This window comes from Podarcis vaucheri (genome assembly GCF_965113315.1).
Source record: "Podarcis vaucheri genome assembly, chromosome: 5".
NCBI classification, from domain to species: domain Eukaryota; kingdom Metazoa; phylum Chordata; class Lepidosauria; order Squamata; family Lacertidae; genus Podarcis; species Podarcis vaucheri.
Genome location: NC_138763.1, coordinates 37,899,067 through 37,927,047, shown reverse-complemented (window position 1 = coordinate 37,927,047; position 27,981 = coordinate 37,899,067). Strand labels below are relative to the sequence as shown.

Below are 27,981 nucleotides of genomic sequence, written 5' to 3'. Positions count from 1 at the left end.
GCCATCTGTTTGGGGCGGACGGCAGGAGCGCGAGCATCGGCACACAGAACCCCTCTTCCTCTTCCCTGTGTCTCACAACGTCGCGCTCCCAATAAAGCTTGACTGTTGAAGTTGAAAGCGAGCAAGGGGAGACTGGGGTGCGGTGGTTCTGCGCCTGCGCACTGCAGCCGGCAGGTGGCGGGTGTTGTTGTTCGGCGGTAGAGGCGGCAAGATGGCGGCGCCCGGGGGCTCCGCTGCCGCCTCAGCGTTGAAGGGGTTAATCCAGCAATTCACCGCCATCACGGGTGAGGCGCGCGAAAACCCGGAATAAGCTTAAGCGAGGGCTGGAGCCGTTTCTGCTATGGGGTGGGATGTAAGGCTGGGGGAAGAGGGGCTTTGCTTGGGGCCGGGGGAGGAGAGGAGAGGAGGGCGACGTCTGTGACGGAGTTGGCGGCAGGCAGAGAGGAGAGAGAGACCCAGAGGGAGCGGGCGGGGGGAGCGGGGAGGGGGTGGCGGTTCTCCTGTGGAAAACGGGATTGTGTGGAGGGAGTCGAAATAGGGGCCCGGGGCTGTGCTTTGCTACGGGTAAGGGCAAGTACGATGTGCAGCGGGGAGTTGAGGGGGAATTCCTTTGTGGAGGAAGGTAGGGGGGGCATAAGATGGGGTCGAGTATGCCTTTCGCAGAGAGCGAAAAGGAGAGCGCTCAAGCGGGCCGCAGTGTGACATCGTCCAGGAGTTGGGAGTTGAGGCTTGATCGTTGCCTTTGGGGGGTGGAGGGAAGACCGAGACCTGACGCTTAGAAATGCCCGTCCCCTTTCATTTCCTGAGATAAAAGCTCCTCTCCCGACCTCCCTTCTTTTTTGGCTTTCTGTGCTGCTGGGTTGAGTCATTATTGACACAAGTAATGCAGTAGAGCAAAAATCCATTTTTAATTGGCTGATAATGAGATAAGGAAGGGTATACCTACTCTCTACAGTTGTGAGGGGAAGACTGTCCCACAGAAGTATTCATTCTTATCAGATACTTACGAAACAATTTCTACAGGACCACTTTATATCTGGGTATTTGAGAAAATTTGTAACTGCATGCATTAGGCAACGCACATAATAAAGACAACAAAATACAGTTCTACTAATGTAACATGCACCCTAGCAATGGATGTTTGAGGACATGGGGAGAGGCAGCTAGTGGCAACACATTAATTGTTTCTAAGGTTAGTGACCGTCTTGTGGCAAGGCATTTCATAGATTAATAGTGAACTGTTTAAAGAAGTCCATCTTCTGTCTTGAACTTAGTGCCTGTCAGTTTTTTTAATGATCTTGAATACTAATCTTGAAAGAGTAGAACGTCTGATAATACTGTCTATATATTGTTCATAATTTTACAAATTTCTCTTAGGCCACCACTTAGCAGTCTTCTCCAACCTTCTTCCAGCCTTTTCCTGAGATGAAGTTATCCCCCCTCTATGTTTTCTAGGACTCACTGACAAATTAAGGCTGCAATTCTACATGCACTTATTTCTGAGTAGATATACAAAAAATTGCCCTGTAAACTTTGTTAGATTACATGAACAGTTTAAACTGGTGCTGCAAGAGGCAGATCTTTGTTTTTTGTTTTCATAATCTGTTGCACCAAGTTAAATCACCTTGCTTTAATTGGTCTGTGCTACTGAATCCTTAACGTCAAAGTAACTTTACCCTAGGGAAGCTAATGTACCTTTGAAATGTGGTGTTAGAACTCCTAAGTGACCATAATAGTATTGAGTATTCCCTTTATCCTAGCAAGCTATTGTTTGTTAGGAAGGTTTTTTTTTACTGGGTAGAGTCTACTGATGTAATTGGAACTTTCTGTTTGCCTCCTTTGTGGGCGTGGGGAACTATTATCTCTAAAAGTGTGTTGAATAACAAAGATACAGTTGACTGTACTTTTTCTAACTTCTTTTATTGTAAGTTCAGATTTGCTGTGTTTGGGACAAAAAATTACAATATTACTACACTGTATAGTTGTAAATCATTCTAGTGTTATTACTTGCTGCTGTGTTAATTCTGTAGTGAATATGACAGGCCTACATTAAGTATTGTGGCTGAGAATAATTATTTTACTAAATTCCACATCTTAAACGTATTTAGAATGTAGAATTAAGTAAAGAGAAGAAAACAGAATCATACTGCCTTTTTAGTAAAAGGAAAAGGTCAAGTTCACTATTTAACTTCCTTTCAATGTAAGGAAGTGCATATCATCTATTAAAAGGAGACAAATGTATCTTAGTATATACCAAGAAAATATTTATCCCCTGTTATCTGTCTGTCAGGAAAAATGTCCCTTGGGAAGAGTTCTTAATTGGGATGCATAATCCTGTTCATCAATTTTCTCATGCCCATTGAGATAATAAAAGTACACAAAAATAGTTTTATTTGTTTAAGGGTTAATGATGAATTCTTAATTTGGCCATATTTAAATGAAAGCTCATCATACATGATCCAAAGCACAGAGGTGTAAAATGGAAGACTGTTTAGATACAAATATAAATTGTTTTATATCTGTTTTCAACTAATGTACGAGCTGAAAATAAGTTTTGCATCTGCAACCTCAATGTGTATGTTAATTCTATGCTGAAGTTCTAGATAGTACAAACTAGAGATTGTGGCAGAAATCTTAAGCTCTTTTACTTTGAAGCATATCCTCTTAAATCAAGAGAACTTATTTGTTGGGAAGGCATACTAGGACTGGTTTAACTGTTTTAGCTCATGAAAAGAGGAGAGATGGTGCACTGAGCTGGATGATCCCCTATGCTTGTGGGGTATTTTAATATAGCTAAGAGTCCTTGCCCCAGCAAAGAGGCACCTTATCTATGGGAGGCACCATATTCACTTACTCCTTTAATTTCTGCCTGGACTACATGGGAGTGAAGTAGAACTGACCACCCAAGTTACTTCTGATTGTTCCGCCTTGTTTAATGATGATCTACCCCACTGGATCATCACCTTGTCGTGATGATTGGGCTTGCACATTCCTATGACCCTTGTGAGTGAAGCTGTCGGGAGTCTTGTACTCCCAGCAGGGTCACTCAAGGCGTTAAGGTCAAAAGGGAGGAACTAGACTTTAGAATGATCCTAGACGTCCTCAGCGACAGAACAGGCAGAAGATAACAAGCAGTATGTTACAACGGCTGTGAAGGCAGATGAAGGCTGCAGCAGATAAAAATCTACCTGTCATCGTGATACTCATGCCATCAGAATAGAGTATTACTGTGAAGACACTGTGTTGGTCAGCGTGCACTGATCTACACACATAAAACAAATTATACACAGGCATCATCCAAAAACCGATCCCAAACCCAAAAAAGGCCCATGGCAATTGGCAAATGGTAACGGGGGCAGGACCATGAAATCTGGAAGCCCCTAGTCATCAACCAGCAGATGGGCAGTAGACACAGATTCATTCGTTCTGATTCAAGGAATGAGGCAGTTGAGTAGCTTGGCAGCTGTATCCACAACATAGCAGTCCTATTTAGGATCCACTCTGCTCACCCCAAAAAGGGGGAGGGCTAGAAAAGATGCCGTAAACATTGTCTGCCTCCCCAGTGGTCATAAAAGACAATTGAATTTTGGAACATGGATATACAGACTTCATTAGACAACACTGGTAATGAGCATCCCAAACACAGGACTGCCACCATTGCAAGAGAATTCTTCGATATTGCAGTGCTTCAAGAAACTTGAAGATCGGATGCCGATGAAGGCATTAAGAAAAAAATCATTCTCAGCTGGGTGCCATCCTATCAGAGACATCTAAGGAGGGTAAAATTATCCTCCTGGGTGATTTTAATGCAAGAGTTGGGTGACATTTTGATCTGTGGCCTGGGACTATTGGGAAGAAGGAATTGGCAACAGCAACCAGAATGGAATCTTACTTCTGACTATATGTGCAGCACACAACCTTGTTATTACCAACACATTCTTGCAACAAAATAAATAAATTTAAAACGTTATGGAGTCATCCTTGGTCGAACCACTGGCATCTCTTAGACTATGTAATTGTCTAAAGATCACCACGATGTGCTCCTTAACAGAGCTATGACAAGTGCCGACGACTGCTGGACAGATCACTGATTAATACATTCCATTATGGCTATCAAGATTATACCTCAATGCTGACTTCAAGGAAGGAAACCAAGGCACAAAATCAACACTCAAGACCTTCAAGCTCCTATTAAAGTGGGATTGCTTCCAAATGACTCTTAAGGACCAGCTTCTTTCGGAGTTGCCTGATAACATCTAGGAACACTGGACTAAAAACATTCATTATTGCAGCCTGTGAACAAACTATTGGATACCAAACCTAGAAACACCAGGACTGGTTTGATGAGAATGAAAGTGAGATTGAACACATTATTGACAAAAAGAAAGGCCTTTTAGATCTGGCAAAGAGATAGAAACTGTGCCACTAAGAAAAAACCCTATGCCAACGCTAAGCCTGAAGTTCAAAGAAGAACCAGAGAACTAAAGAACACCTTGTGGATAAAAAAACTTCAAGAGATTGAGCACTTAGCCGACATGCACAGAGCTTCTTTAAAGCCACAAAGATAATCTGTGGGCCAGTAAATGCCCCTTTGCTCAACAGATGGTACTACACTTCTAAAAGATAAAGAAGCTATTGCATTGCGCTGGAAAGAACATTACCAGCATCTCCTTAACAGCAACTTCCCCGTAGCTGCTGAGGCCCTCTCACTGCAAAAACAAATTAGAGATGAGCTTGCAGTATCTCCAAATCTGGGAGAGTTGTGTACAGCTATTAACCAAATGAAAAACAACAAAGCCAGCAGACCTGATGGGATACCTGCTGAAGTTTTCAAAGTGGGCGGAATTGAATTTACGCAACAATTTCACAAGCTCATCGAAAAAATCTGGGGGGGAGAGGAGATCCCAGTAGACTTTAGGGATGCCAAAATTATCAACCTTTTTTAAAAAGGTGATAAAACAGATTGCAGAAACTATCAAAGCATATCTTTGTTAGCTGCGGCCGGCAAAATTGTTGCAAGGATCTTAGCAAACCGAATCCCAAAATGGTTTTCAACCTTCAGTGGACATGATTTTCACTGCTCAAAAGCTTCAAGAAAAATGCAGAGAGCAAAACCAACCCCTGTATATGATGTTTATTGACCTGACTAAGGTCTTCGACACTGTAAATTTTAATGCCCTGTGAACTGTCTTACTGAAAATTGGCTGCTCATATAAATTTGTGAACAGCGTATGCTGTTTGTTGTTGTAAGCTACACTGATTTTTGGATGAAGGGTGGTATATAATTTTAATAAGTATTAATAATAATATGACTAACCATGATACAAAAGAGGGAAAGGTAATCTATTTCTGTCTCATTCATTTGTGTAGGCTGCTGTTTCAGTTGGGTATTTCAAAGAGCATAGCATGCAAAGCAAATGTATTATGAAATGTCATTTTAGTTAAGAAACAAAAAAGCTTACCTTTCTGATCTCATGTATTGTCCAATTTGTTTTTAAAATCTGAGCACTAATGTTGTTTTTCTTTGTATCACAGGTGCCACTGAAAGTGCAGGCAAGCATATGCTTGAAGCATGCAACAATAATCTGGAAATGGCTGTCACTATGTTCCTTGATGGTGGAGGGATAGCAGAGGAGCCCAGCACTAGTTCTGCAAGTGTATCAAACCTTCGACCACATGCAGAGTATGTAACTTTGTGAATATCCATAGGATGGATAATTTGCTTTAAAATATGGAAATGGCGGATATCAACATGTTTTTCTGTAGATGTTCTTAGTTTCAGTTACTAAACTCCTTGCATCTTACTGTTGTTCTAGAAATCTAACAGTTTAGTTCAGGTTGCAATTTGCACATGTCAGAAGTGGGAAGGCAGATGTGCAGGCAGGATACAGTTCATACAGTGCTATATTTAGCACTAACTTTAATCAGTTCCCTCCCCCCTCCACTTGTAGACAGGCTACATCTGTTTACAGTATTATTCTTACATTTTAAAGTTGTTTCAGTTGAACATACTGTTTGTTGCCTAAATAATCTGTTTTATAGGGTGGCTCGTAATACATTTATTTATACGTAACACTTGAAGTTTATGTTTTAAGGACCCAGCTTATGTTTATGATTGCAAGTTGTTTTACATTGTTTTAAATATTGTGTTTTAATTCTGTAACCTGCCCTAGGACCTTAGGAGAAAGGGCAGGAAATGAATGAATGAATGAATGAATGAATGTTGTATCCAACTAAGACACAACCCAGAAATGGGTTTCATTCACAACGCAGAAATGGGTTTTCATAAGTCTACTCTAATCTTAGGGACGTGGGTGGTGCTGTGGTCTAAACCACAGAGCCTAGGGCTTGCCGATCAGAAGGTTGGCAGTTCAAATCCCCACGACAGGGTGAGCTCCCATTGTTTGGTCCCTGCTCCTGCCAACCTAGCAGTTCGAAAGCACGTCAAAGTGCAAGTAGATAAATAGGTACCGCTCCAGCGGGAAGGTAAACGGCATTTCCGTGCGCTGCTCTAGTTTGTCAAAAGCGGCTTTGTCATGCTGGCCACATGACCTGGAAGCTGTCTGCGGACAAACACCGGCTCCCTCGGCCAGTAAAGCAAGATGAGTGCCGCAACCCCAGAGTCATCCGCGACTGGACTTAATGGTCAGGGGTCCCTTGACCTTTACCTTTTACTCTAATGTTAGATGCAGTCCTAAATAAATAAATTGAAGCACGATTTTGGCATTATATAGCAAGAAGGGAAAAGTTGATTTTATTTTTAAAATAAATCTTGCATGTGGACAGAGGCAAATAACACAAATTAGAAAAAATATTTCATGTGTTATTCATACTCCCAAACAAAAAAGTGGGTTTAGAAATAGGGGCTGGGTCCAGCAAGACCTTTGCAATTACAGGTGTCCCCCAACCTGTGCATGATTAACTAACACATGAACGCATGTGTGCATGGCACTGGGACATAAATAGATTCAAACCAGGAAATGGTGGGAGATTGCTGTAGAGTCCTCATGGCTTGCAAGGAGATCCTCCCCAGAACCCAAAGAGGACTTCAGTGAGGGTGGAGGAAGTCCCAAACAGACTGGAGGCATAGTGGGGCTTTGCTTAGGTTGCTCACCCCCCCCCACTTAACAGCTGACACATAGTAACACAGCAGCCTCTGTCCTACACATTCTCCAGCCAGCCACAGAGCTTCAACTCCAGCTGAAGAGAGAGTTGTTTGTGAAGAAAGCAGGAGAACAGGGGGAAATGGTGTTTAGAGGCGTTTTAGAGAGTGCTCCCCACTTAGGCATATTTTGCTTATGCACGTGGGGCTCCAGACCCTCTGCCTATGTCAGGAACACCTGTACATGCACCTACGCTTTCCCTATACAGTGGTACCTCAGGTTACATACGCTTCAGGTTACATACTCCGCTAACCCAGAAATAGTGCTTCAGGTTAAGAACTTTGCTTCAGGATGAGAACAGAAATCGTGCTCCGGCGGCGCAGTGGCAGCAGGAGGCCCCATTAGCTAAAGTGGTGCTTCAGGTTAAGAACAGTGTCAGGTTAAGTACGGACCTCCGGAACGAATTAAGTACTTAACCGGAGGTACCACTGTATATGTCATTATATGTGCAACTTCCTTATATTCCTCATATTATTACCCTCCTCCCCCACTACCTTTTTGTACAACTCTGAGCATCTCGAGCTGTCATCGCCATTTAACAAGATATGTTAGCAGCTCCTTAGATATGGGAGCTAAAGATTCCCATATCTATAGGTTAAGCAGAAGAGGTGGCTCTCACAAAAATGTGTTAACTGTCAATCCTTTTTCATATATACTAAAGAGCACCCTTACTTTGATACCTACCAGGAATATCTCCATTCCGATAATACACTTTCAAACCTTGTACAACATAGTTAGCACCTATGCTGCTCTGCCTCTACTGCATTGTAGACCCCAAGTATTGGTTTAGTTAAATGAATATAGTCCTATTTTGGGCATGTAGTCTAGCTCTTTCTGTCATATTCAAAAACCTATGTTTCTAATCCTTATAGAGATGAAGTTAGAGCACCTATTCCTCAAAAACAGGAAATTCTGGTAGAACCTGAGCCTTTATTTGGTGGTAAGTGAGCTTCATTTTAATGTTTACCCTTCCAAATGTTGTAGTAAGGAAGAACTCTGCCAAACTGCCTTTTGTCTAGGTTGCTCATATCCTTTGCTCTCTCTATAGTTATAGCATGTGCTCTTGCAGTACTGAAGTATTTATACAAAAGTCATATTCCCACTGCTGTCAACTAAGCATACATAATTGGTACTCCTGTGAATGATATTTCAAATACTCATTGCTGCTGCTATTCTCGTTTTCTAGATAGGGAATGGTGCCAAAATGTCAATGCTAGCTGCTAAGTAAATTTCTAGTAAAATTTTTGCAATAAAACATTATAGTAAAATATCCATAATAAAATACTCCGTCTGAAGGGTTGCAAATAAATAGTAATTTATGGTGTTAACATGTGTTCATAAGAAATTGCAGCTGTGGAATGTGTTCTGTTAAGTATTTTGCAGCTGAGAGTTTTTAGAAACCGAAATCCAAGATTTACATGATAGCTTCCACTAAATATAGTTTCCAAAATTATGTACTGATAGATTTCCATTATATTAATAAGTTAATGGGGAACCAATTAGCTGTATTCTTAAAATCTAGTAGAATAGTAGAATAGTAAATGCTGCCTGCCTCTTTAAGGAAAGGCTGCTACTTTGGGATATAATGAGAAATGCATTTTCTAGAGGCCAGTTGGGTTTGATGACTGGAAGCCATGTGATAATTATAAGTTACACACTGAAAAGTATCTTTGCAGTCATAAGTCAACATAAGATCTGGTGAGAAGCCCTTGAAGTTACATGAAGCTGCTTACACAACTGTAGGAAATCAGCAGACTTGGGGGTGGTAACTAACATTTGACATAAGATTCATCACATAAGATATTACATAAGATGCACCTCAGTTTTACAGGTGAAGTGCCATAAATAAATTTGCTGCAGTAATGTATTGAATACATGTTAGAACAGTTGCCGTGTTAGCCTGCTGCAAATAACAGCAAATGGGTTCTGCAAAAGCCTATGTCATAATAATGTGTATTTAAGGTGCCCCAATAAATGTATTTAAGGTGTCTTTGCTATAAAGCATCTAAAGTAGCAAAATGAAGTACAACAGTTAGAACATAGACATTCACTGCATGCTTACAATATGGGTAATGTATGCTGTTCACTTGAATGGGATAGCCAATATTGTTAAAAATAAATTTATTTTTTAAAAAATTAATTTATGAAACAAGATAGGTCAAGGGTCACCCACATGGTGCACCACGGGCACACGTGCCAGCAGAAACCTTCCCATGCATTTACAGCATTTCCTCACTCCACTGAAATTAGATTTTTAAAAAGCATTATATTATAGGCAGTGTTACAGGTCCATGACATGGTGTGTGTGTGTGTGTGTGTGTGTGTGTGTGTGTGTGTGTGTGTGTGTGTGTTTGGTGCCATTACTCCAGTTTGGAAATGTGTCCACAGGCCCCCCCAAAATTGGCCACACATTGCTTTTTAGATTGAATTGTTATTAGAACTAATCTCACTCTCCCTAAAGCTGTCGTCTGCCATTTATGACACAAATTTTTGGGTGCAAAAAGAGTGTGGCAAATGCTTTCATTGGCTTACCAGCTATGCTATGCATTATAATCTACTACAAATGGTGTCATGTTTCGAGCATAGCCTAATTCCTGATTCAATCCACTTTGAGAAATTGCCTTAGCAAATAGCATGTGCTTAAACAAATAGGACAAAATCATGCTTTTACCTTTTTCTGGGAATTGTTCCTCCATTAAGTATAGTGAGATCAGGTCAAGCAGCATATGCTGCAATCATGCCATTATCAGAAGTGCAGTTGGGGGTTACATGGGTAGCACCCAGTTAGTGCTAGCACCCAGATAGGGTTCCACAATCTTCCTACAGCAGTGGAAGAGGACACTCAGGCCCAGAGGCTGAGAGCTGCTCTCTATGGCTCTCTAGTTGACCCCTGGAATTCTCCCTAGGCTACAACCATTCCACAAGCCATAGTCTTCACTTGACTTGCTCCATATCAACCTTGAGTGCTTTTGCTTGGCCTTAATATGTCTTTGAAGTAGATATTGTCTCTTTCTTGTTTGGATGAAGAGGAATATTTGTAGAAACCTCTGACTTTAGTCTACTGTACATATTAAAAGTCCTATCTGTTGCTCCATTCAGTTTGCCTCTGCCTCCAGTACTGGTATGCAGCCCCTGAAAGGTTGCCAACGTAAGAATGCAACTCTTGGATAGAAAAGGGTTCCCCATCCCTGTCCTAGAGCTTTGTGTTGGAGTTTTCACCAAGCTGGGGAAACTTTATTTTGCTGTACCACTTGCTTTGGATGAGGTTTTTTTTACTGCCTGGGTCTTTGCTGCTAGTTTCTATTGCTATGTTGCATTTTGCTGATATATCTCGCTGTTCCAGGTGTTATTATTTCTATGATACTTTGTTGCATATTTTTGTATTTTAGTTGTTTTTATGTGTTTCAAAGGCCTTCAGGCAGAAAAGCAGCCTATAAATTTAAAATAATTTAACATCTACAAGTACCCTGATAACCAGGAACATGGACATCATGTCCTGATGGGCACATGTGTGTAACATATTAACATAATGCATTATTGGTATTCTCAAATCACCTGGTCACCATGAGTTCAAATCTGTCTTGAAGCTTCAGCCTTTTCTACCACAAATCAGTTCCATTGAGAGGTTTCTTATGACTAATATGAGTTTTAAATTCTGTTCTTGATAAGCTCCAAAAAGACGCAGACCTGCTCGTTCAATATTTGATGGTTTTCGGGATTTCCAGACAGAAACAAGTAGGTATCTGTGAATCATTGTCTTCACATGCCATTTTCTTTGTTTATTGGCTTTATAGAGGTTAACAATGTGGATCCCTTAGACTTGTTCTATGGGCCACATTGTGTACCCCACCCAGGAGCTGCATACTGATATACACAAAAACAACAACCTGAAATCCCACTAAGGGCTGTTCATGTAGCCATATATGTATAACATAGCCACATATGCATTACAAACATGAGGTCTGTAATTTTTAGGTAAAAAGAGCCCCCTGCATCAGGGCAGGAAGGTCAAAAACAGTCTATGGAAGCCAGCCAAGTTGTTCACTTTTTGGCTGCAGTTGTTAGATATGGTGTAGTTAGATTGAGATTTTTATTTCTTTAATATTCTTTATTGATTTAAAATACTGACATAAAAGATCATTTACAGCAGAGACAAAGAAGAAAAAGGAAAGGAAAAAGAGTCAAGATAAAGAGAGAAAAGAAAAAACTGTACAAAAAGAAACTGCATCTTCTCAAATAACAATTAAATAAAAATTTTGGATGTAAAGTTAAATTGAGATTTGAGACCAAATTAATGGCAGCAGCATGGTTTCTTTTGCAGCATGGTTTATTAAATCCAGAGTCTACATTTCATTTTGCCAGTGGCAACAACGTCCCCACTCCCAAAATTACCTGTCACCTAAGCTGTCCTAAGAATTGCCATGGAGGTCTCTGTATCTTTTTTGGGTGGGCTCTTGCTACTTCATGTTGCTTATGCAAAAACCCTATACAAAGTGAAATAAGACCCAGTCCTCGTATATTTTTCTACTAGAAATAAATAAAACCATTCCTGTTTTACAGTGGTGCCTCGCAAGACGAAAATAATTCATTCCGCGAGTCTTTTCGTCTTGCAATGTTTTTCGTCTTGCGAAGCACGGTCCGTCGCAACTGCGCCTCTTCAAGCGGCTTTAAAAAAAAGTGCAAGACGTTTCATCTTGCGAAGCAAGCCCATAGGGAAATTCTTCTGGCGAAGCAACTCAAAAACGGAAAACCCTTTCGTCTAGCGAGTTTTTCGTCTTGCGAGGCATTCGTCTTGCGGGGCACCACTGTAAAAATATTTTGTCATATAAAAGCTTGTGTTATAATAATAGATTTTTATTGCATTAGCCGTGTGGCCATAGCATGATATACATTGAAATAACAACATAAAAGGGGGTAGGGAGGTGAAGGTAGATATCGTCCTGGGCGATTACTTAAAGAAAGAAGAGAAAAAAGAAAAAAAAGCTTGTGTTAATGGTTGTGGTGTGTTTGCATAAATAAAAGAAAGGGGAAATTGCTAGCCAAAAGTTTAATTCCAAACTTTTGGAGGAAATAAAATAATGTTGGCCTTCTTTGGACTGAAATTGGTGCCAAGTGTGCTGAATAAAGTTTAATGTCATATTTTGGAAGATTTATACCTTAGTAGTTGGAAAACAGGTGTTGTTGACCTTGCAATTACTACTGTCTTTTTATTATACTGAAGTTGTTTCCCAGTTCCTTATTCAACAAATTACTGAATAAATAGCCAATATACTTTACATCACATCTCTGTCACTGAGAAACTCCCCTTTGTGACGCATCATCATTCTCTGAGGCAAAAAGTTGTTTTTGTGCAAAGGACATTAATGAGCAATGACCTTGATCTATAGTTATTAGGCTATCACAAATGGCATTAGACCACCCCAAATGACACATCCACACACCAGGGAAATGAATGTTCCCTATGACATACCATAGAGTTGAGTCTGGTCCACTGCTTTTTGTGCAAGGCAGTGTCAACTATAGCAACTTCACAAGAAACATTGCAATTTCACATGTTAAGTGAAATGCTTATTTAGTTTGTCCTGGGCATGTATGGTCTTACTTGTTCATTTTCAAATTAGTCATCATAATTGTCTTCCATCTCTTCTTCAGATAGATGTTCACCATCCCCTTTCTTGTTACCACAGTTGGGGAGTTCACACATATCAATGTACGTGAGACCATTTTTCACGCACACGCATCTTGGTAGCTCATACAGTTAAAACTCATTCACCCTTATTCAGCAGATGTGGTACCAATTAAACATTTTTGATGGTGTCTCATGTACTAGTTCAGGTATTTAAGCTTCAATTAGTTTTGAGTATTGCTCAGAGTTCAACACTACAGCTATCAGGATTCTGTCAATTCAGGTATTTGTTGCATTAGTCTTCTTAGAAGTAAACTTTTCAATTAATTGGGTTTTTTTTTTTAAAAATGTCCTATATATTCATGACTCTTGATCAGCTGTAACAGATGCAGCCCTCATTTTAACATCAAAAATGTTTTTCCTTGTCCCTCAAAAATGCTTTATCATACTTTTCTGTATTGAAACAAGGTGTCAATGATCTCTTGGTGTGTGGGTTTAGTTCTTAAGACTATGTAAATAAAATTGCCTATGAACACGTGAAGTATGGAAAGTGACACTCAGGGTTGGTTGGTTTACATCCCAACCTGCTATATTCAAGGTAGGTAACATACTTAAGAGCTTAATATGAGATTTAACAGGGTAATGTCTTAACAAGGCTTCATAGTCACAAATGTATTTGCATCTATGTAACTGTTCGCTTTGGATTGCCAGATTCTGTCAAGTCTTCTGTAGTTTATTATTCTGCCTGATTTTGCTATTTGTGTTTCTCCCAGATTATCTATTAAAATATTCCATCTTAAAATGGAAATAGCCTTTAGTGTTGCCAAAGTGGGCTAAATATTAGACCTTACTGTCCCTTCTCAATTTAAACAGTAAGCCCGCAACTTGTGCACATTCAGCTTTATGTGTGGGACCAAAGAAAAAATAAAAGAGAAAGGGGGCACAGTTCCAGGAGAAACTACTTTGGCAGTCCCTCCACCAATGAACCCAGTGAGGTTTGACTATACACAAGTTTGGCTTTAGGCACATGTCCATAGTCTAGGAGTACTCCTGGGTTCTAATCTGTCACTGGAGTTTCAAGAGGCCTCTGTGGCTAGGGTTGCTTATGCCCCGTTTAGTCTTGTTCACCAGCTTTGGCTGTTCCTCCTAGACTGGGGTAGCATGGCCATTATACTCTATGCTCCAGTGATCTTCTGTCTGGTCTACTGCCATTCATTCTGTGTTGGGCTTACCTTGAAGACGGTCCAGAAATTGCAGCTAGTACAGAATTTGGCTGCAGATTGGTCAGTGGGCTGCCTGATGGCACCATGTGTTCACCAGTCCTGAAGGCACTGTGCTAGCTACCACTGAGCTACTGGGCCCAATTAAAGGTATTAGTACTAGCATACAAAGCCCTAAATACTGTAGCTTGGGACCCAGGTACCTAAAACATCACTATTTCCCAATATCAGCTCAAGTCTTACAATCAGCCTTACCTTTTGGTAAGTCCATAAGAGGACTTATTGGTAGCAAATTGTATTTATTTTGATAAGTTGAAATGGGGTGATGTGCATATAATCCCACGTCCATGTGTGTTGGCAATTATATAAACTTATTTTGAAAAGAAATCACCCTTAACACTTCTCATGTAGAATTTTCAGTTAAGCTTTTAAAATATAACCATGCTGCTCTTAACACTAAAGTGAGGAAAATTAAAAAGAGCATTTTTACCAGTAGATGAAGAGCTATATTTCAGTAATGCTTAAGCTGTGATTCTATATAGACACTTATATGGGAGTAAGTCTCATTGAGGCCAGTGAGGCATGTTTTTCAGTACAAATGTATAATATTGCGCTCTGAGACTTATGCTTAAAAATATATAGTGGGCTATCAAGAGAGAGTACCTAGCAGAAAAAAATATTTTAGGATAATAAAAAAGATGCTTCAGACTAAGAGTAATGATAGTCATGTTGGCTCATAGGAAAAATTCAAAAGTCCATATAAGGGCCAACCCAATATGTCATAAAATGGTCTTCAAGCTTTCAAATTCCCCACAACTCTTTGTTAGTATGTTAAGATGTGACTTCTATACTTTCTTACTCTCCCCTTGTTTTCATCTTTTAAAACAAGCTTTCTGCACTTTTAACAAATGTTTTGTTTATAGTTGCCAAAAGCAGTTTAGCATGTTGGAGTAAAAATGTTGTTCACCTCCTATTTTTCTTCTTCTGGGCTCTGCAGTTCGGCAGGAACAAGAGTTGCGGAATGGAGGAGCAATAGACAAGAAACTCACCACCCTTGCAGATCTCTTCAGGCCTCCAATTGATCTGATGCATAAAGGAAGTTTTGAAACGGTAGGTTGCTGAGCTTTGGTATAGTTTCTCTGTGGTAGCCGGGGCCCAGCTGCATGTGAATATGTGTACATTTGCAGCCTGATAATTCAATATGATACTTAAAGAATTCACTTAAGCATGATGGCAACGAGTTGTATTTATGTAACTTGGACACAGAAGGCAACTTTTAAGCAATTTGAATTCATTTTTGAAAAAGTACCCTTCTGCAGTTGTGTTCCTCTGCCATCTTCTATATCCTCTCCCCCCCCCCTGCCCCTTTCTTAAGATGTGTTGTCCATAACTGAGCAATATGTATATTTGTAACTAATTAGGGGTATAAGTAGATGCCTTATACTGAGTTAGGCCCATTAGTCCATCTAGCTCACTATTGCCTACACTGACTAGCAGTAATTTTTCAGGGTTTCAGATGGGGGACAATTCCCAGGCCTCTTTGGAGATGCCAAGGATTGAACAGTGACCTTTTGCATGCAAGACAGATGCTCTGCCACTGTGCTATGGCCCTTCCCAATACGATTGGAAATACTCTGGCTCAGTTCGTAGCTCCATTTGATGGGAAAATCCTGTTTCTATTCATTGGGAAACTGTGTTGCTCTTTCTCTTTGTCAGGCTTGTCAAATCCTTCTATCGGCCACTTGTTTTGATATATTTGGAGTTTTGTCCAAAGTAGAGAAGGCTTTAAGTATATAATGTCACAAGCTGAATCCTTGATATTTGGGGGTCTCTGTTTGGCTGGGTTAGCAAGGATCTTTGTTTGAAATCCTGAAGAACTGCTGTGAACAAGTAGGCAGTAGTGTGCTTGATTGGTAAATTATCTGTCTTGTTTTTAATTAACCTCTTATATCATTGAGTTTTCAGTGGAATTTGCACATAAGTAAGTATGTTTATATCTGTAGCTAAAGAACAAAGTAGGATAACATTAAATAATTGTCATAAAAACCTTTTTTTATCACACACTTTACACCCATTAAAGAGGGCTCACAAAACACCCTTCCTATTTTATATAGCATTAATATGAACTAAACAAAACTGAATGTTAATCAAAAAAACTTTAGTTGTTGGGTATGCAGAATAGGTCAAGGATGCATTCCTAAATGTTCATATCCTTGGTTGCAAGTAGCATTACTGTTGCAGCTGCAGAACTTAAACAACTTCTATATTTTTTATGTGTAAATTACATCATACTCTTCTAACCCTTCCATTTCTGCGTATCATTGAAACCACTTTCAGAAATCATTTTCTACCAAGATCTGCTGTACTTTTTGCCCCGACTTTGTGCTCCTGAAACAAGGGGTATTGAACAAATTGTGTATAAGCTGCTCTTAGGTCGATAGTGTAGCTGGTTTCAAAGGTTCACATTCTGTCATCCTCTTCCAGTTCCTTCTAATTTGTGGTAGTATTTCCTACTCTCAGTCATGACACCTCTTTCTGTCCTGAGTAAAAATCTGCCTCTAACTTCTGTGTCTTTAATGGAGTCGTTCCTCATAAAGCTTCATATACCTGCATCTGATCAATTTTCCTTCAGTTTTTGATCTGGCATTGCCTTTTATATTAAAATGTTTTGTGTTCTTGCTTGCTGTATAGTTCCTTTAGGCAGAGTCTACTCTCCCCCACCCTGTTTACTATATAATACGATAGAGATTTACAAAGTAAGATTCTAGTGGGTTTCTACTTCAGGGAGACTAATTCATATCAACACACGTTTTCCAATCAATTCTTTCTACGTTATGTGCTGGAACCTCATAGTATTGCATTGAAAGCACCTTTAGAATCTAAACCTTTTAATGAGTAAAATCATTTTAGGCAAAATAAGAGTGAAATGTTTTACTGATTCTAAGCAGTACTGTACTTTTAACAAATCCTCATTCGGCCATGAAGCTCACCGGGCGATCTTTGTCTGGTCGCCAACTCTCTGCTTTCAGGGTTGTTTCAAGGATAATATGTGGAGGAGCATTATGTGCCACTTCAACTCTTTGGAGGAGAAGTGGGATAAGAATAGAATAATAAATAATGCATTTTGTTATTTTGTTTATGATAAACATTAGAAGAAGAAACTTGGCATGAGATACAACCGTCTCATAGTTTTCTTGCTTCATAAGAGGAGCCACATTTTCACAAGAGTTTCCTCTTTTACATAAACAGCTCACACAGCTAGACCACTGGCATGAGTTGGTTTTTCCATGTATTGGAATGGGGAAGAGAGGAAGCAGATGGAAATTCCCAGCACTTTATCACCATTGATACCCAGTATGCAGTTACATATTTCTAAACAACTGTGAATGCAGAGGTAGTCTGGTGCATCAGTGGTGGTGTCTTGTTGAGCTTGGAGGCCCTTTGTCCATCACAGCTTTAGGAATGTTTATATTCTGTAACATTAATTACTTCGAGTTGCTTTCCTTCTATCTTCTTCCAGATCTAGACAGATTTGGCAGTATATCAGTTAAAGCAAAAAGAAACCAGTATCTTTTATTGTTTCTCATGTTCACACATGAGAAAATGAGCTTCAAATCCTTCCTTGGTAGTAAGCTAAAAGGGTAACTCTGAGCCAAGTCAGTACTTCAGACTAAACTTTCTGATAAGATAGTTGTGAGGCTATACGGTATTTGAGAAGAGTTTTAAAGCATCCTATACATTGCAAAGTGGCGTAGAAGTGATTGATAAGAGTGCTTCTTTTTCTTCAACAACTTGGTATGTTCTAAATTTCCTTTGCCTTCTCTGTATAGTTAAGAATTTAATCAGCAACCTATCGGCTCAAGCTGGGATGCAGTCATTTTTTTTCTTTCATTTATGCCCATCTCTCTGAGTTGAGGGGTTTCATGCCCTTATAAAATGTAGCTTTATAGAGAGAGAGAAAACAGGAAATATGCTAAGGCTGTAGCAGTGCGGAGCAAAAAATAGAAATTCAGTTATTAAAATTCAGTTATTAAATTCATTTATTAAGTCAAGCATCCATGTCCTTTTGGGAATACTTTGAAAATTTGCTACAGCCACTTTGCCTAAATTGGAGCAGATGTTTTGCTTCTATTATTGTAGCATAAACCATATATCAGTCTGCTACAGGTTATAGAAGCAAAATACATTACCCCGAATTCATGTATTGGCAAATTCACTAGTTATATACAATGTGAGCACTAAGTTTGCACATTTAAAGAGATTTTTGAGTTTGCACCATGTGAATTTCTAAGATATACTAACTTTGAAAATTGCTGTGTTATAACAATAAATTATACATACATTTTAATAGCAGTTGGCAGGAGGAGTCCACACTTCACTGTTTAGGTGTAAGCAGTAATTCTAATCCAAGAATACTATTTCAGCTTTCAGTCTTAGATGCCTACAGTCTGCCAATAAAATCTTAAAAACATAGGGTTGTATTCAGTGGTGTTTGTGTGCAAGTGGAACAAATTCTACTCACACAAAAGGTCTTTACTCTCCTCCCTGTATCTTTCTAAAACCTGCTCCAGAGACTTGAGGACACTTCAGACAGATTGAGGGAAGAAGAGGAAGGGTAAGCCCTGCTGTGTGAGTGGAACTTTGAATTAGGTGACTTTGGATTCAGTCAAATAGTTCGTGTATCAAATGATTTAAATACTTTTCACATAATACAACTAAAAGATTATTTAATATACACTTATTTTTTGAGCATCTAGTACCAAATGTTCATTTTAAAATGTGGTAATATTTAAAATTCAAGACCTTTTTCGTATGTAACACCCTTTTTCTTTGATTGGGAGAAATGACTTGTTTGTTTGCTGGCCCATGCAAAAGTATTGCAAAGCAAAGCTATGAAGCGTGATTTGACAGTGTGTGCAATCCACAATTTATCCTGTTGATCACTTAGTAGTCAATAGATCAGATACTTCACTTTTACAAAGTGAAATCTTATTTTCCAGAAAGCAAAATCATCAGGATTTGTTTCCTTTTTGTGAAGAATTCAGTTGGTGCAAACCCATGAGTAAAATCTCTTTTAAGGAAGCCCAACCATTTCCCCCCTATTTATTCAGGAAATATGAGCATTCCAAATTTTGATATAGCACTCTTTTTTTCAACAGGTATGGCAATTCAGCGATCAGAATTACATTCTTGATCAAACTCCTACATTAACTTGCAACCAACCAATCAGGCAATGCCAGCTTTGTGACTCAAACCAGTAAGATCTCTTCCTGCAACTTCAAACCCTACCACCTCCCCCACTTTCAGTCTGAATTACCATCAGAAAGTGGCTCTTGGTGCTCCAATAATATTAAAAAAATAGCATATACAAACAGAAAACCAGATGGAATGAATAATGGAACAAGGAACTGCTAGTTTATCAATAATGCCAATCCACCACAATTTTGGCTCTTGAATTGACTTGTCTGTCTTGCGGTCAGATCAATATAACTCGTTTCCTGTTCTTCATTGCATAATGTTTTATTCAGGTTCCACTCTTGGGTTTGGATTTCCATACCTCAACCCCCCCCCCCTGCTTTCTCCCCAAACTTTCTTATGCTTGACATGTTGACATTCAGCAGTTTGGGATAATCACCGTGTGATCTTTAGTAAGACAAGTTGACCTGCAGAATTCTCTAACCCTGCACACCGCTTGTTAGGCTGGTTTGCAGATTACCTTTTTGAGTCCTGATTGAAGCCTGCCACAATAAGTAGAAGCCGTCATTGCTGGCATTGTTTCTTGCTAGACCTTCATTTTTGGCTAATGTTCCTACTGTTGTTTCCTGTCTTCAGGCCAAGGAGTGTGGTCAGATGCAGAACAAGTGGCTCATGATTAACATACAGAATGTGCAAGATTTCGCCTGTCAGTGTCTCAACCGTGACGTTTGGAGCAACGAGGCTGTGAAAAACCTTATCAGAGAACACTTCATTTTCTGGCAGGTGGGAAGGCTGCTTTCCTCAGTGACGAAAAGCTTAGTAAAAGAGCCAGTATCTGGGTTACATTTAATTTTTATTTTAGCTATGTTGTGGCTCCAAGTTGGGCTATATTGTGAAATTGCTTCTTCAAGCATTTAAAAGGAAATCTTGGCTGTTCCATAGGTGTACCACGACAGTGAGGAAGGACAACGATACATACAGTTCTACAAACTAGCAGACTTCCCTTATGTGTCTATCCTGGACCCTAGGACAGGTAAGAGGTGAAACACTTGATTCTATTGCAGCTATGGGTATTTTATAAATAATACCTAAAAACTTTCCTTTAGAAATGATTGTAAACTGGGAGCTGATTTCTTTGTAATCAAGATTGCTGTGTTTCAAGGTATATCTCCATTTAGCTCAAATAAGGGAGGGATTTTGCTTTCTCATCTTTTTCATGATCTTCCCAGAGGCATCTGACGGCTTTTAGAATGCAGGACCAGAGTATGATCTAGCTGGGTCAGTGTTCACTGTTCTTTTGCCCATGTTACTTTAAGTCCATGAGGTGCAGTTGGTTATTTGATATCTGGGGTTAAGAGAAAGATTAGCATTTATTACTTTCCAGCCACTGGAATTGATCCTGCTGTTCCCTTTACAGAATCGTTTTGCAAGTATGTTGGGAGTCCTCTTTAAATAACACATATGAGTTAAAATCTCCAGCATATTTGCACTGCAAATGTAAATTCTGTAAAGTCAGTGTTTCTATTTTGTTTCATTCCGTCTGCTACTGTTTCATTCTGTCTGATATTTTGAAACTCCAATTACTGAAGTATGGTTTATTACTATTTTAAATAGGACAGAAGCTAGTTGAGTGGCACCAACTAGATGTAACTTCTTTTTTGGACCAAGTGACTGGGTTCCTAGGTGAGCATGGACAACTGGATGGACATTCCACTAGCCCTCCCCAGAAGCGTTCTCGTTCTGTGAGTATAATAATTATAATCGTTGTTGAGCCCCTCCAACTCTCCCATTTTTACTGGGACATTCCAGAATTATGGAAGCAGCCCTGGCTTATGATTCTATCCTGGGGTGTCCCCGGATTTCAGCCAATAGCTCAGAAAAGAGCAGGGAACCAAAAGACAGGCACACACATGAGGAGGACTGAAGCTTCCTGAAGTATAGTGCCACTTCCGGAAGGACATCACTGCGGCCCTCCTCATGCGTGTGTGGCAGCACACAGCCAGCAGTGGCACACAGATGAGGGGCAGTGCGTTGTGGAGTGCAGTGGCAGGCACTCATACACACAAGCCAGTAAGACGGCATGCAAGTGAACAGCGGTGGGATGGTGCGGGAGGGTGGTTAGGTGGGCAAGCGGCGACAGCAGCTATGGAGTGCAACCAGGCAAGTGTCCACAGGGTGATGGGGGGTGAGTGGGCAAGTGGTGGTGGCGGCGTAATGTGGGGAGAAGTCCCAATTTCTTCTTGGGAAATGTTTGATATCCTAATGGGATTTTCTGATGGAGGACAGGTCATAGTATTGATGATGATGATGACATGCTCCACATTAACATCCAAAAAAAGGTAATACTTTGCTTTGTAAGCAAAAGTATTCATAGAAAGGAGGAATAATTTTCTGTTGTCTCTGTCCTACTTCTCAGTGTAATATAATGTCTCCCTTTTTGCTTTATGGTCATATTAACTAGGAGAGTCTCATTGATGCGAGTGAAGATAGCCAGTTGGAAGCTGCCATCAGAGCATCTTTGCAGGAGACACATTTTGACTCTGACCAAGTCAAGCAGGAAAGCAGATCAGATGAAGAGTCTGAATCGGAGCTTTTCTCTGGAAGTGAGGAATTTATTTCTGTTTGTGGTTCTGATGATGATGAGCCAGAGAATCCTGCCAAGTCTAGGAAATCTCCACATAAGGATTTGGGCTGTAGGAAAGAGGAAGGCAGAAGGCCCCAACCTGAGCCCACAGCAAGGACTGAACCAGAGGTGGTAACAAACCACCGAGGACTATCTTGCGTGGATTCTGGGGTAGTAGAGGAGATTGGGGCTAAGCCAGAAGCAGCAGTGGAGGAACTTAATGTGAACGGTAAGTGTGGTGGTTAAATGTTTCCTATCATTAAAAAAACTAATGTTAAATATTCAGTCTGCTAAATCCATTATGGGGCTTTTATTCTGGTGGTGAAGGAATAGTTATTAAAATATGAATCTGCTTTATAGTGAGTGAGACCATTGGTCCATATTGCCCAGTACTGTCCACTCTGGCTGGCAGTGGCTCTTGAGTTTCAGCCAAAGGCCTTTCCCAACCCTGCTAAGTGTATCTTCACTGGAGATGGAACCTGGGACCTTCTCCATGCAAAGTATGTAGCTTACCACTAAGCTATGAGCCCTCACATGAACTCGAAACTTTTTGAAATGTGTACATTTCCATATTGATATGTACTAAATTATCAGCACACAGATTGAGAAAGCCTGTTCGTGTATTCTGTTTTAATTGTGATTTTCTTCTATTAGGACCAAAGGCACAGCTAATGCTAAGGTATCCAGATGGGAAGAGGGAACAAATTTCACTGCCTGAACAAGCTAAGCTTCTGGTAAGAAGCGATTGAAGAATCACTGCTTTTTTGGTCTTAATGTCCTTTCCAGTCTCTGTGTGCATTTCAGACATGCTTTTGTTTACCTGGTTTTTCCCCACTTACACTTCTTATAGTACAACATATGCTTTCCCTTTTCATGTGTGACTTCTAACCACCTCTTAACAACCTCGTCTTCTGTCAGGTCTCTATCCAAGACTGGATCCCAAATTCTTGTCTAGAGTTTTCTACTGTCCAAATGTCCTGCTCCAGATAAATTGGGCTGTTTGTTCTTCATACTACCTTTTGCTAACTTAGGCATTCACAACACAGTATATGCCATGATAACAGCAATGCCATCAGAGTGTAGGTTAAAGACCTACAGCAGCGATTGCTGCCCTTTTGCTGACGTAGCTTTCCATAATAAGTTGTCATACATTGCATTGAAAACTACGGTATCCAGCAAAGTAGTGCAATATTTCCATTTGCGTGGTGGAACTTCCTGTCCCTCTCATCTTCCTACATCTTCCCCAAATCTTCTCTGGAGGGTTGGGGGAGAGTTCTAGGGCTGGGAAACCCCAGAACAGATTTAGGAGAGAGGGTAAGTTGTGTTGCACAGTCCTTGTGCTAAAAGAACTGTATTGGATACCACCCTGTTGTATTTTGGTGCTGCATCATTAAGACACTGGTCTCTGCTTTCTCTCCAGGCTCTCATCAAACATGTACAGTCGAAAGGATACCCCAATGAACGTTTTGAACTGCTCACCAACTTTCCTCGAAGGAAACTTTCCCATCTGGACTATGACATCACATTACAGGAGGCTGGTCTTTGTCCTCAAGAGACTGTCTTCGTGCAGGAAAGGAATTAGTACTCCCAGCCTTGCCCACCCATGTTATCTTTGCCTACAATATTAACTCACCAGTGTGCAGTTGGCTCCATGGGATTACAGAGCTGAAATCAGGCAGCAGTTTGCTGGCTTCTCTTTTCTCTCTCTCCTTTCATGCTACTCTTAGCAAATGAACCATATGGAAACAACAGGATAGGTTTGCTTGGCTTTGACGCTGGAGGAAGGCATGTTTGCTGTATCAAAATCAGAAGCGCTGTCTGTATATCAAGCATGCTGGGGGCACTGAACAGCCAGAATAAGAAAAGTTTCTCATTCCCCTCAGAAAAAAAGAAATATATTTTCTTTAATATATTTTATTTTTCAACCGGTCACATGACCAAATATTCTCTTTAGAGAAACATTTTAGCATGTGCTAGCTGCATTGAGAAAGCTTTTAGTCCCCACTGCCATGTGCAGGATTAGGTTTTCAGCATGCAATGACAAACAAGTTTTTTTCCCCCTGGGGTACCAACATATGCTGAAAGTCGAATACTGCATGCGGTGGCAAGTGCACACAACTGACTTGCCACAGGTTGGCATGCACACAGACTTTAAATGCAGTTAGCACATGCCCAGATGCTTGTGTCAAAAGTCTTGCCCACATGTGGAGAAAAATATGGAAACAGCTGAAGATCCATTGCCCATTGTAGCCCTTTGGGAGTCATCACAAGCACAGTTCCCAGAAAGGTGCAAAATGAACCACCTTAGAACATATGTTTGAGTTTATTTGTATGTGTTCCTTTTGTTGCAGATGGGATGAGTTGCTTTAAAAGAAGGTGATGTAGTCAGTAGGTTTAGTATAATCTAACCGTTGTGCTCCTAACCCTCTGTGCTTGGTCTATAGCTTCAGGGCTTCTTCTTTCCTTGTCACAATTAAAACTGGGGGAATGCGGGATTGATTCTCATCTTCTGTCAGGATTTTACCATCCGTGGAATGTGGCAAGGTACTGACCATGAATGTAAAACTTATTAAACCTCTTCTGTCATAACTCAAAAGCTGTTTTCATTAACTGTACCTTTCTGGAATTCTGTCAACACTGGGCTTCAGTGTATTTGTACAGGTACTCGGCTCTAAGGAAAGCCTTTCTCTTGTGCTCTTCTGTTAATTTAAAAATGCTTAGTTAAATTAAGATGCTAACAACATAAAATAAGATAGTTTCAAGCAGTAATATTGGTGTTCTTGAAGCTCAAGTTGTTCAGACAGCTACTTGCCACTATTTGTTGTAATTGTCCATTTAATTACGGTAGGTATGGTGTGGCTTCCTCGGCTTGGTAAAACTTGCTGTAATCGAACCCCAGTTCAAAAGATGGTTATATTGTTGCCATTGATAGACCTTATCAAGGATCATTCATGCAGATTAAAATGCTTATACTACATTGTACAGCGGAAAAAATTAACCCCTTGCTTCTCTAAGGTGTTGGTGGATATTTGACCACAAAGGCCATAATTAAAGAACCACACTGTTGGCAGTGTGTAAATTCACAAATAAAGTACATTACCGGAGTCATACTTGAGTGCTGGTTAAGAAATCTAGCTTTTGACAAACCCCCGAAACTTCTTTTAAAAAAAAACACCAGTGCCAGCATACATTTGATTTCCATAGTTGATGATCTTAGCGAAGGATGAAAGGCAACATTACCTGTTAAAACTAAAAGTGTAAAGTCAAATAATTGCCTGGTTAGTTACTAGTTTGTAAAACAGAGACTCACACACTCACCCTATATATTTGTAAGGTGCATGTTACTCTGAGGAGAAGATACTGTTTGCACTCTACTGCTTTGGTTAGATCGCAAAGTGCAGTTATGGAAAGAGAACTGAATCCATTGGGTGTCATACTCATAATAGGTCCAATGGGTTGTGTCCAATGTTAGAGTAGATGCATTGACATCAATAGACATGGCTAACTTAGGTTCATTAATTTCAGTGATTCTACTCTGAGTATGACTTGGTTGGATAAAATTCTGCCAAGTTGTAATAGTATTACTTTGTCCTCACCCCCCATCCCATAGTCAACACCAACTTACTTATTCCCCAGCTAAACCTTTTAGGCATTGGTTAGTGCAAGCCTTTCACTGCTTACTGACCATAACTGTTGCATTCATTCTAAGTACACCAAGCATAAGGAGCCTTATGTGCATTTCCCACTCTCTTTTCACCAGCAGTAGGTTGGCCCTTTCCTCAGAAGATTTAATTTAAAGCTGGCTTGTATCCAGTGGTGGCTTTGCTTTAGCAGAAGTGCTTCCACTTGTGGAAGCTGGGGCACCTGATTTTCACTGATGGTCCCTACCCTTCTAAGTCTCCCCAGATGCTGCTTATGGGGTTGGGGAACCCTCCAGAACAGAGTGGGGCCTGCAGTATGTAAAGGAATTGATGAAAACTGGGTAGCCAGACTTGAGCTAGCAGAAGCACTGTCTGCTAAGCCATTGGTTACAATCCACTGCTTTTAGGTGGCTTTTACAAAATGCTTTGAAATGGGTTAGGTAAGCGTCCTTTTGGTTTTAGTCATTGTTAGTCATTAAGCTAGGCTTCTTTCGGCAGTTTACTTCTTATGCAGCATCTTTCAAAGTACACAAGTGACTTGCATGGTTTCTGAATGATCAGATCCTACTGAATGGATTGTAAGATCTAGGGAGTAGACAATTTGTGCAAACTCTCGCTGTCCTTATTCCACATATCAAGCTCTAAAGAGAGACTGAGAATGGGGCAGGGGGGTGGAGAGATTGAGTTTCTGAGGCACCATTTAGGCAACTTACTGATGGTTTAAAATGCCTTTTCTACGTACTAGGTATTTCAGATGAATTGGTTTTTAATCTTTCCTATGTTTTACTGTATCCTTGAAGCAGTTCAGCAGCTTAACAGGCATATGATACAGAATTGTTCTAAGATATGCAATGTATTGGGGTGAGAAGGTCTTGACACCAGTGTTCCTGTAAAAAGTGCCTTGAGAGCAGAAAAGCAGCATATAAATAAAAAGGCGTACCAATTTGAAACTTTAAACTGTACTGTTCTTAATAGTGTGCTCTTACAGGCCTTGTATTTCAGCATGTACTTTTCAAGAAGATATTTGGACTCAAATTGTTTAAGCTGTGCTGTGCATTTGAACCTACTGTAGTTTTTGATTACTTCCAGGTGCCTGCAGATTTATTAACAAGATAATCCACACTGTGTTAACCTGAATAGCTTTTCTAATGTTTCAATGTTAGCAAGACTGTGCTTTAGTTCATTTCAGGGCCCTAGGTTCATATTCAGTTCCTTTGGTGGATTTGCTTTGCTATGGAAGCTTATGATGAAGAAGCAAATGTGTACGTAGGAGGCTTTTGATACCCTTTTCTCTCCACTCCACCCCCCCCCCACTGCAACACTATCAAATCATTCCTGAAACCTGGATTTTAGAGAGAGGTCTTTGATGCAACACAGGTAAACAAGGATTGTGAAGCTAGTTTTTAGTGGCAAGCATAGCACATGGAAATGTTCCAAAATGTATATAGATGTACCACGTTAACACTAATAATGCTACAGGAATAATACTGAAAGGCAAATTCCAAAAAGAATTCTGAAATTAAAAATAGAATGACAGGTTATGGGGGGGTGAGGTGTTAAATTACAAACTATTTAAGCTGGGAGCATATGGTTTGGATACTGTTATAATCAAAGTTATGGTACCCTTCAAGACATTTGGTTGACTTTTTAATGTTGGGTTGCGATCTTAAAACTTTATAGCTTAAGCTATGTAAAACTGATCTGCTACATTTTCAGTAGAAGCTGTTTCCTTTGTAATTATGAGAATTCTAAGATGGGTGGGGAGAAGAGAAGATTTCAGCTTGCTGTGATGGGAGGGACCAAACTCAAGGCAACCTCTGATATACATATATATAAATATATATATATACAATTGCTGCATTTTTATAAATATGTGTAAATGCCCTTCCTACTGTAATATTTTGATCCTGGAAATAAAGCAGACCTTTTCACTAATTCTTAGCCTGTTGATTTTTAGAAGGGAATAAGTTCTCCTGGGATACAAAAGGAAAAATGTGTTTTCTGTGAAGGCAAATTTTCACAGACAAGGACCTAACTGTCTGTGTCTGCCTGCTGACTTTCTAGTAAATAAATGTGTGATGCCAAGGGTGGGCATATGCTATCAAATGATTGTTTCAATATGATTATTGCCTCTACCCCGTTTCTTTTAGGTAGGACTTCTTTTATATCAAAGATTAATACACTGCATTAGAAAGTGGAGGATTTAGAGAAGCAACCATTCTGACAACAGATGTCCTAACACTTGTGGTACTTCCTGTTGCAGGAGTGTTTAGGAACTGAAGCCCCAATGTTCACATTTAGTTACTGTAGGGGAAATGCATCCGGAAGACAAATCATATTGAGGAGTTAGTTATCTGACATGGAACCCTTCCTGCCTCTGTTCCTTCCCCCTCCCCTGCTCTTGTTAAGTTTTCTGATAGTGTGAGAACAGTCTTAGATGTCTTTAGAACGTTGGGAGGAGGTGAATCACCCCCCACACACACACACACAGCTGCCTCATAAGTTGTGGGTG

At 40.1% G+C, this 27,981-nt stretch overlaps 1 protein-coding gene across 3 annotated transcripts; it reads left to right on the top strand.

Annotated features, from left to right (window-relative positions):
* Positions 1-17: 17 nt before the first annotated feature.
* Positions 18-27,404, top strand: UBXN7 (UBX domain protein 7). Of its 3 annotated transcripts, none has more exons than XM_082221841.1 (11): positions 19-284; positions 5,536-5,683; positions 8,036-8,103; positions 10,833-10,898; positions 15,007-15,119; positions 19,842-19,988; positions 20,148-20,238; positions 20,820-20,947; positions 21,667-22,057; positions 22,483-22,562; positions 23,249-27,404. In XM_082221841.1, the coding sequence occupies exons 1-11, from the start codon at positions 212-214 to the stop codon at positions 23,408-23,410; spliced, it is 1,467 nt and encodes a 488-aa protein (XP_082077967.1). In that variant the 5' UTR covers positions 19-211; the 3' UTR covers positions 23,411-27,404. The 3 variants fall into 3 exon arrangements, with proteins under 3 accessions (XP_082077968.1, XP_082077967.1, XP_082077969.1); XM_082221843.1 differs by having other exon boundaries at positions 280-352; XM_082221842.1 differs by lacking the exon at positions 10,833-10,898 and having other exon boundaries at positions 18-284.
* Positions 27,405-27,981: the final 577 nt, after the last annotated feature.

Excerpts from the sequence above, each read along its gene's own strand:
- UBXN7 (XM_082221841.1), top strand. The coding sequence starts at position 212 with ATGGCGGCGCCCGGGGGCTCCGCTGCCGCCTCAGCGTTGAAGGGGTTA. Across the intron at positions 5,684-8,035 it reads AACCTTCGACCACATGCAGA|AGATGAAGTTAGAGCACCTA; the intron begins GTATGTAACTTT and ends TAATCCTTATAG. Across the intron at positions 22,563-23,248 it reads CTGAACAAGCTAAGCTTCTG|GCTCTCATCAAACATGTACA; the intron begins GTAAGAAGCGAT and ends CTTTCTCTCCAG.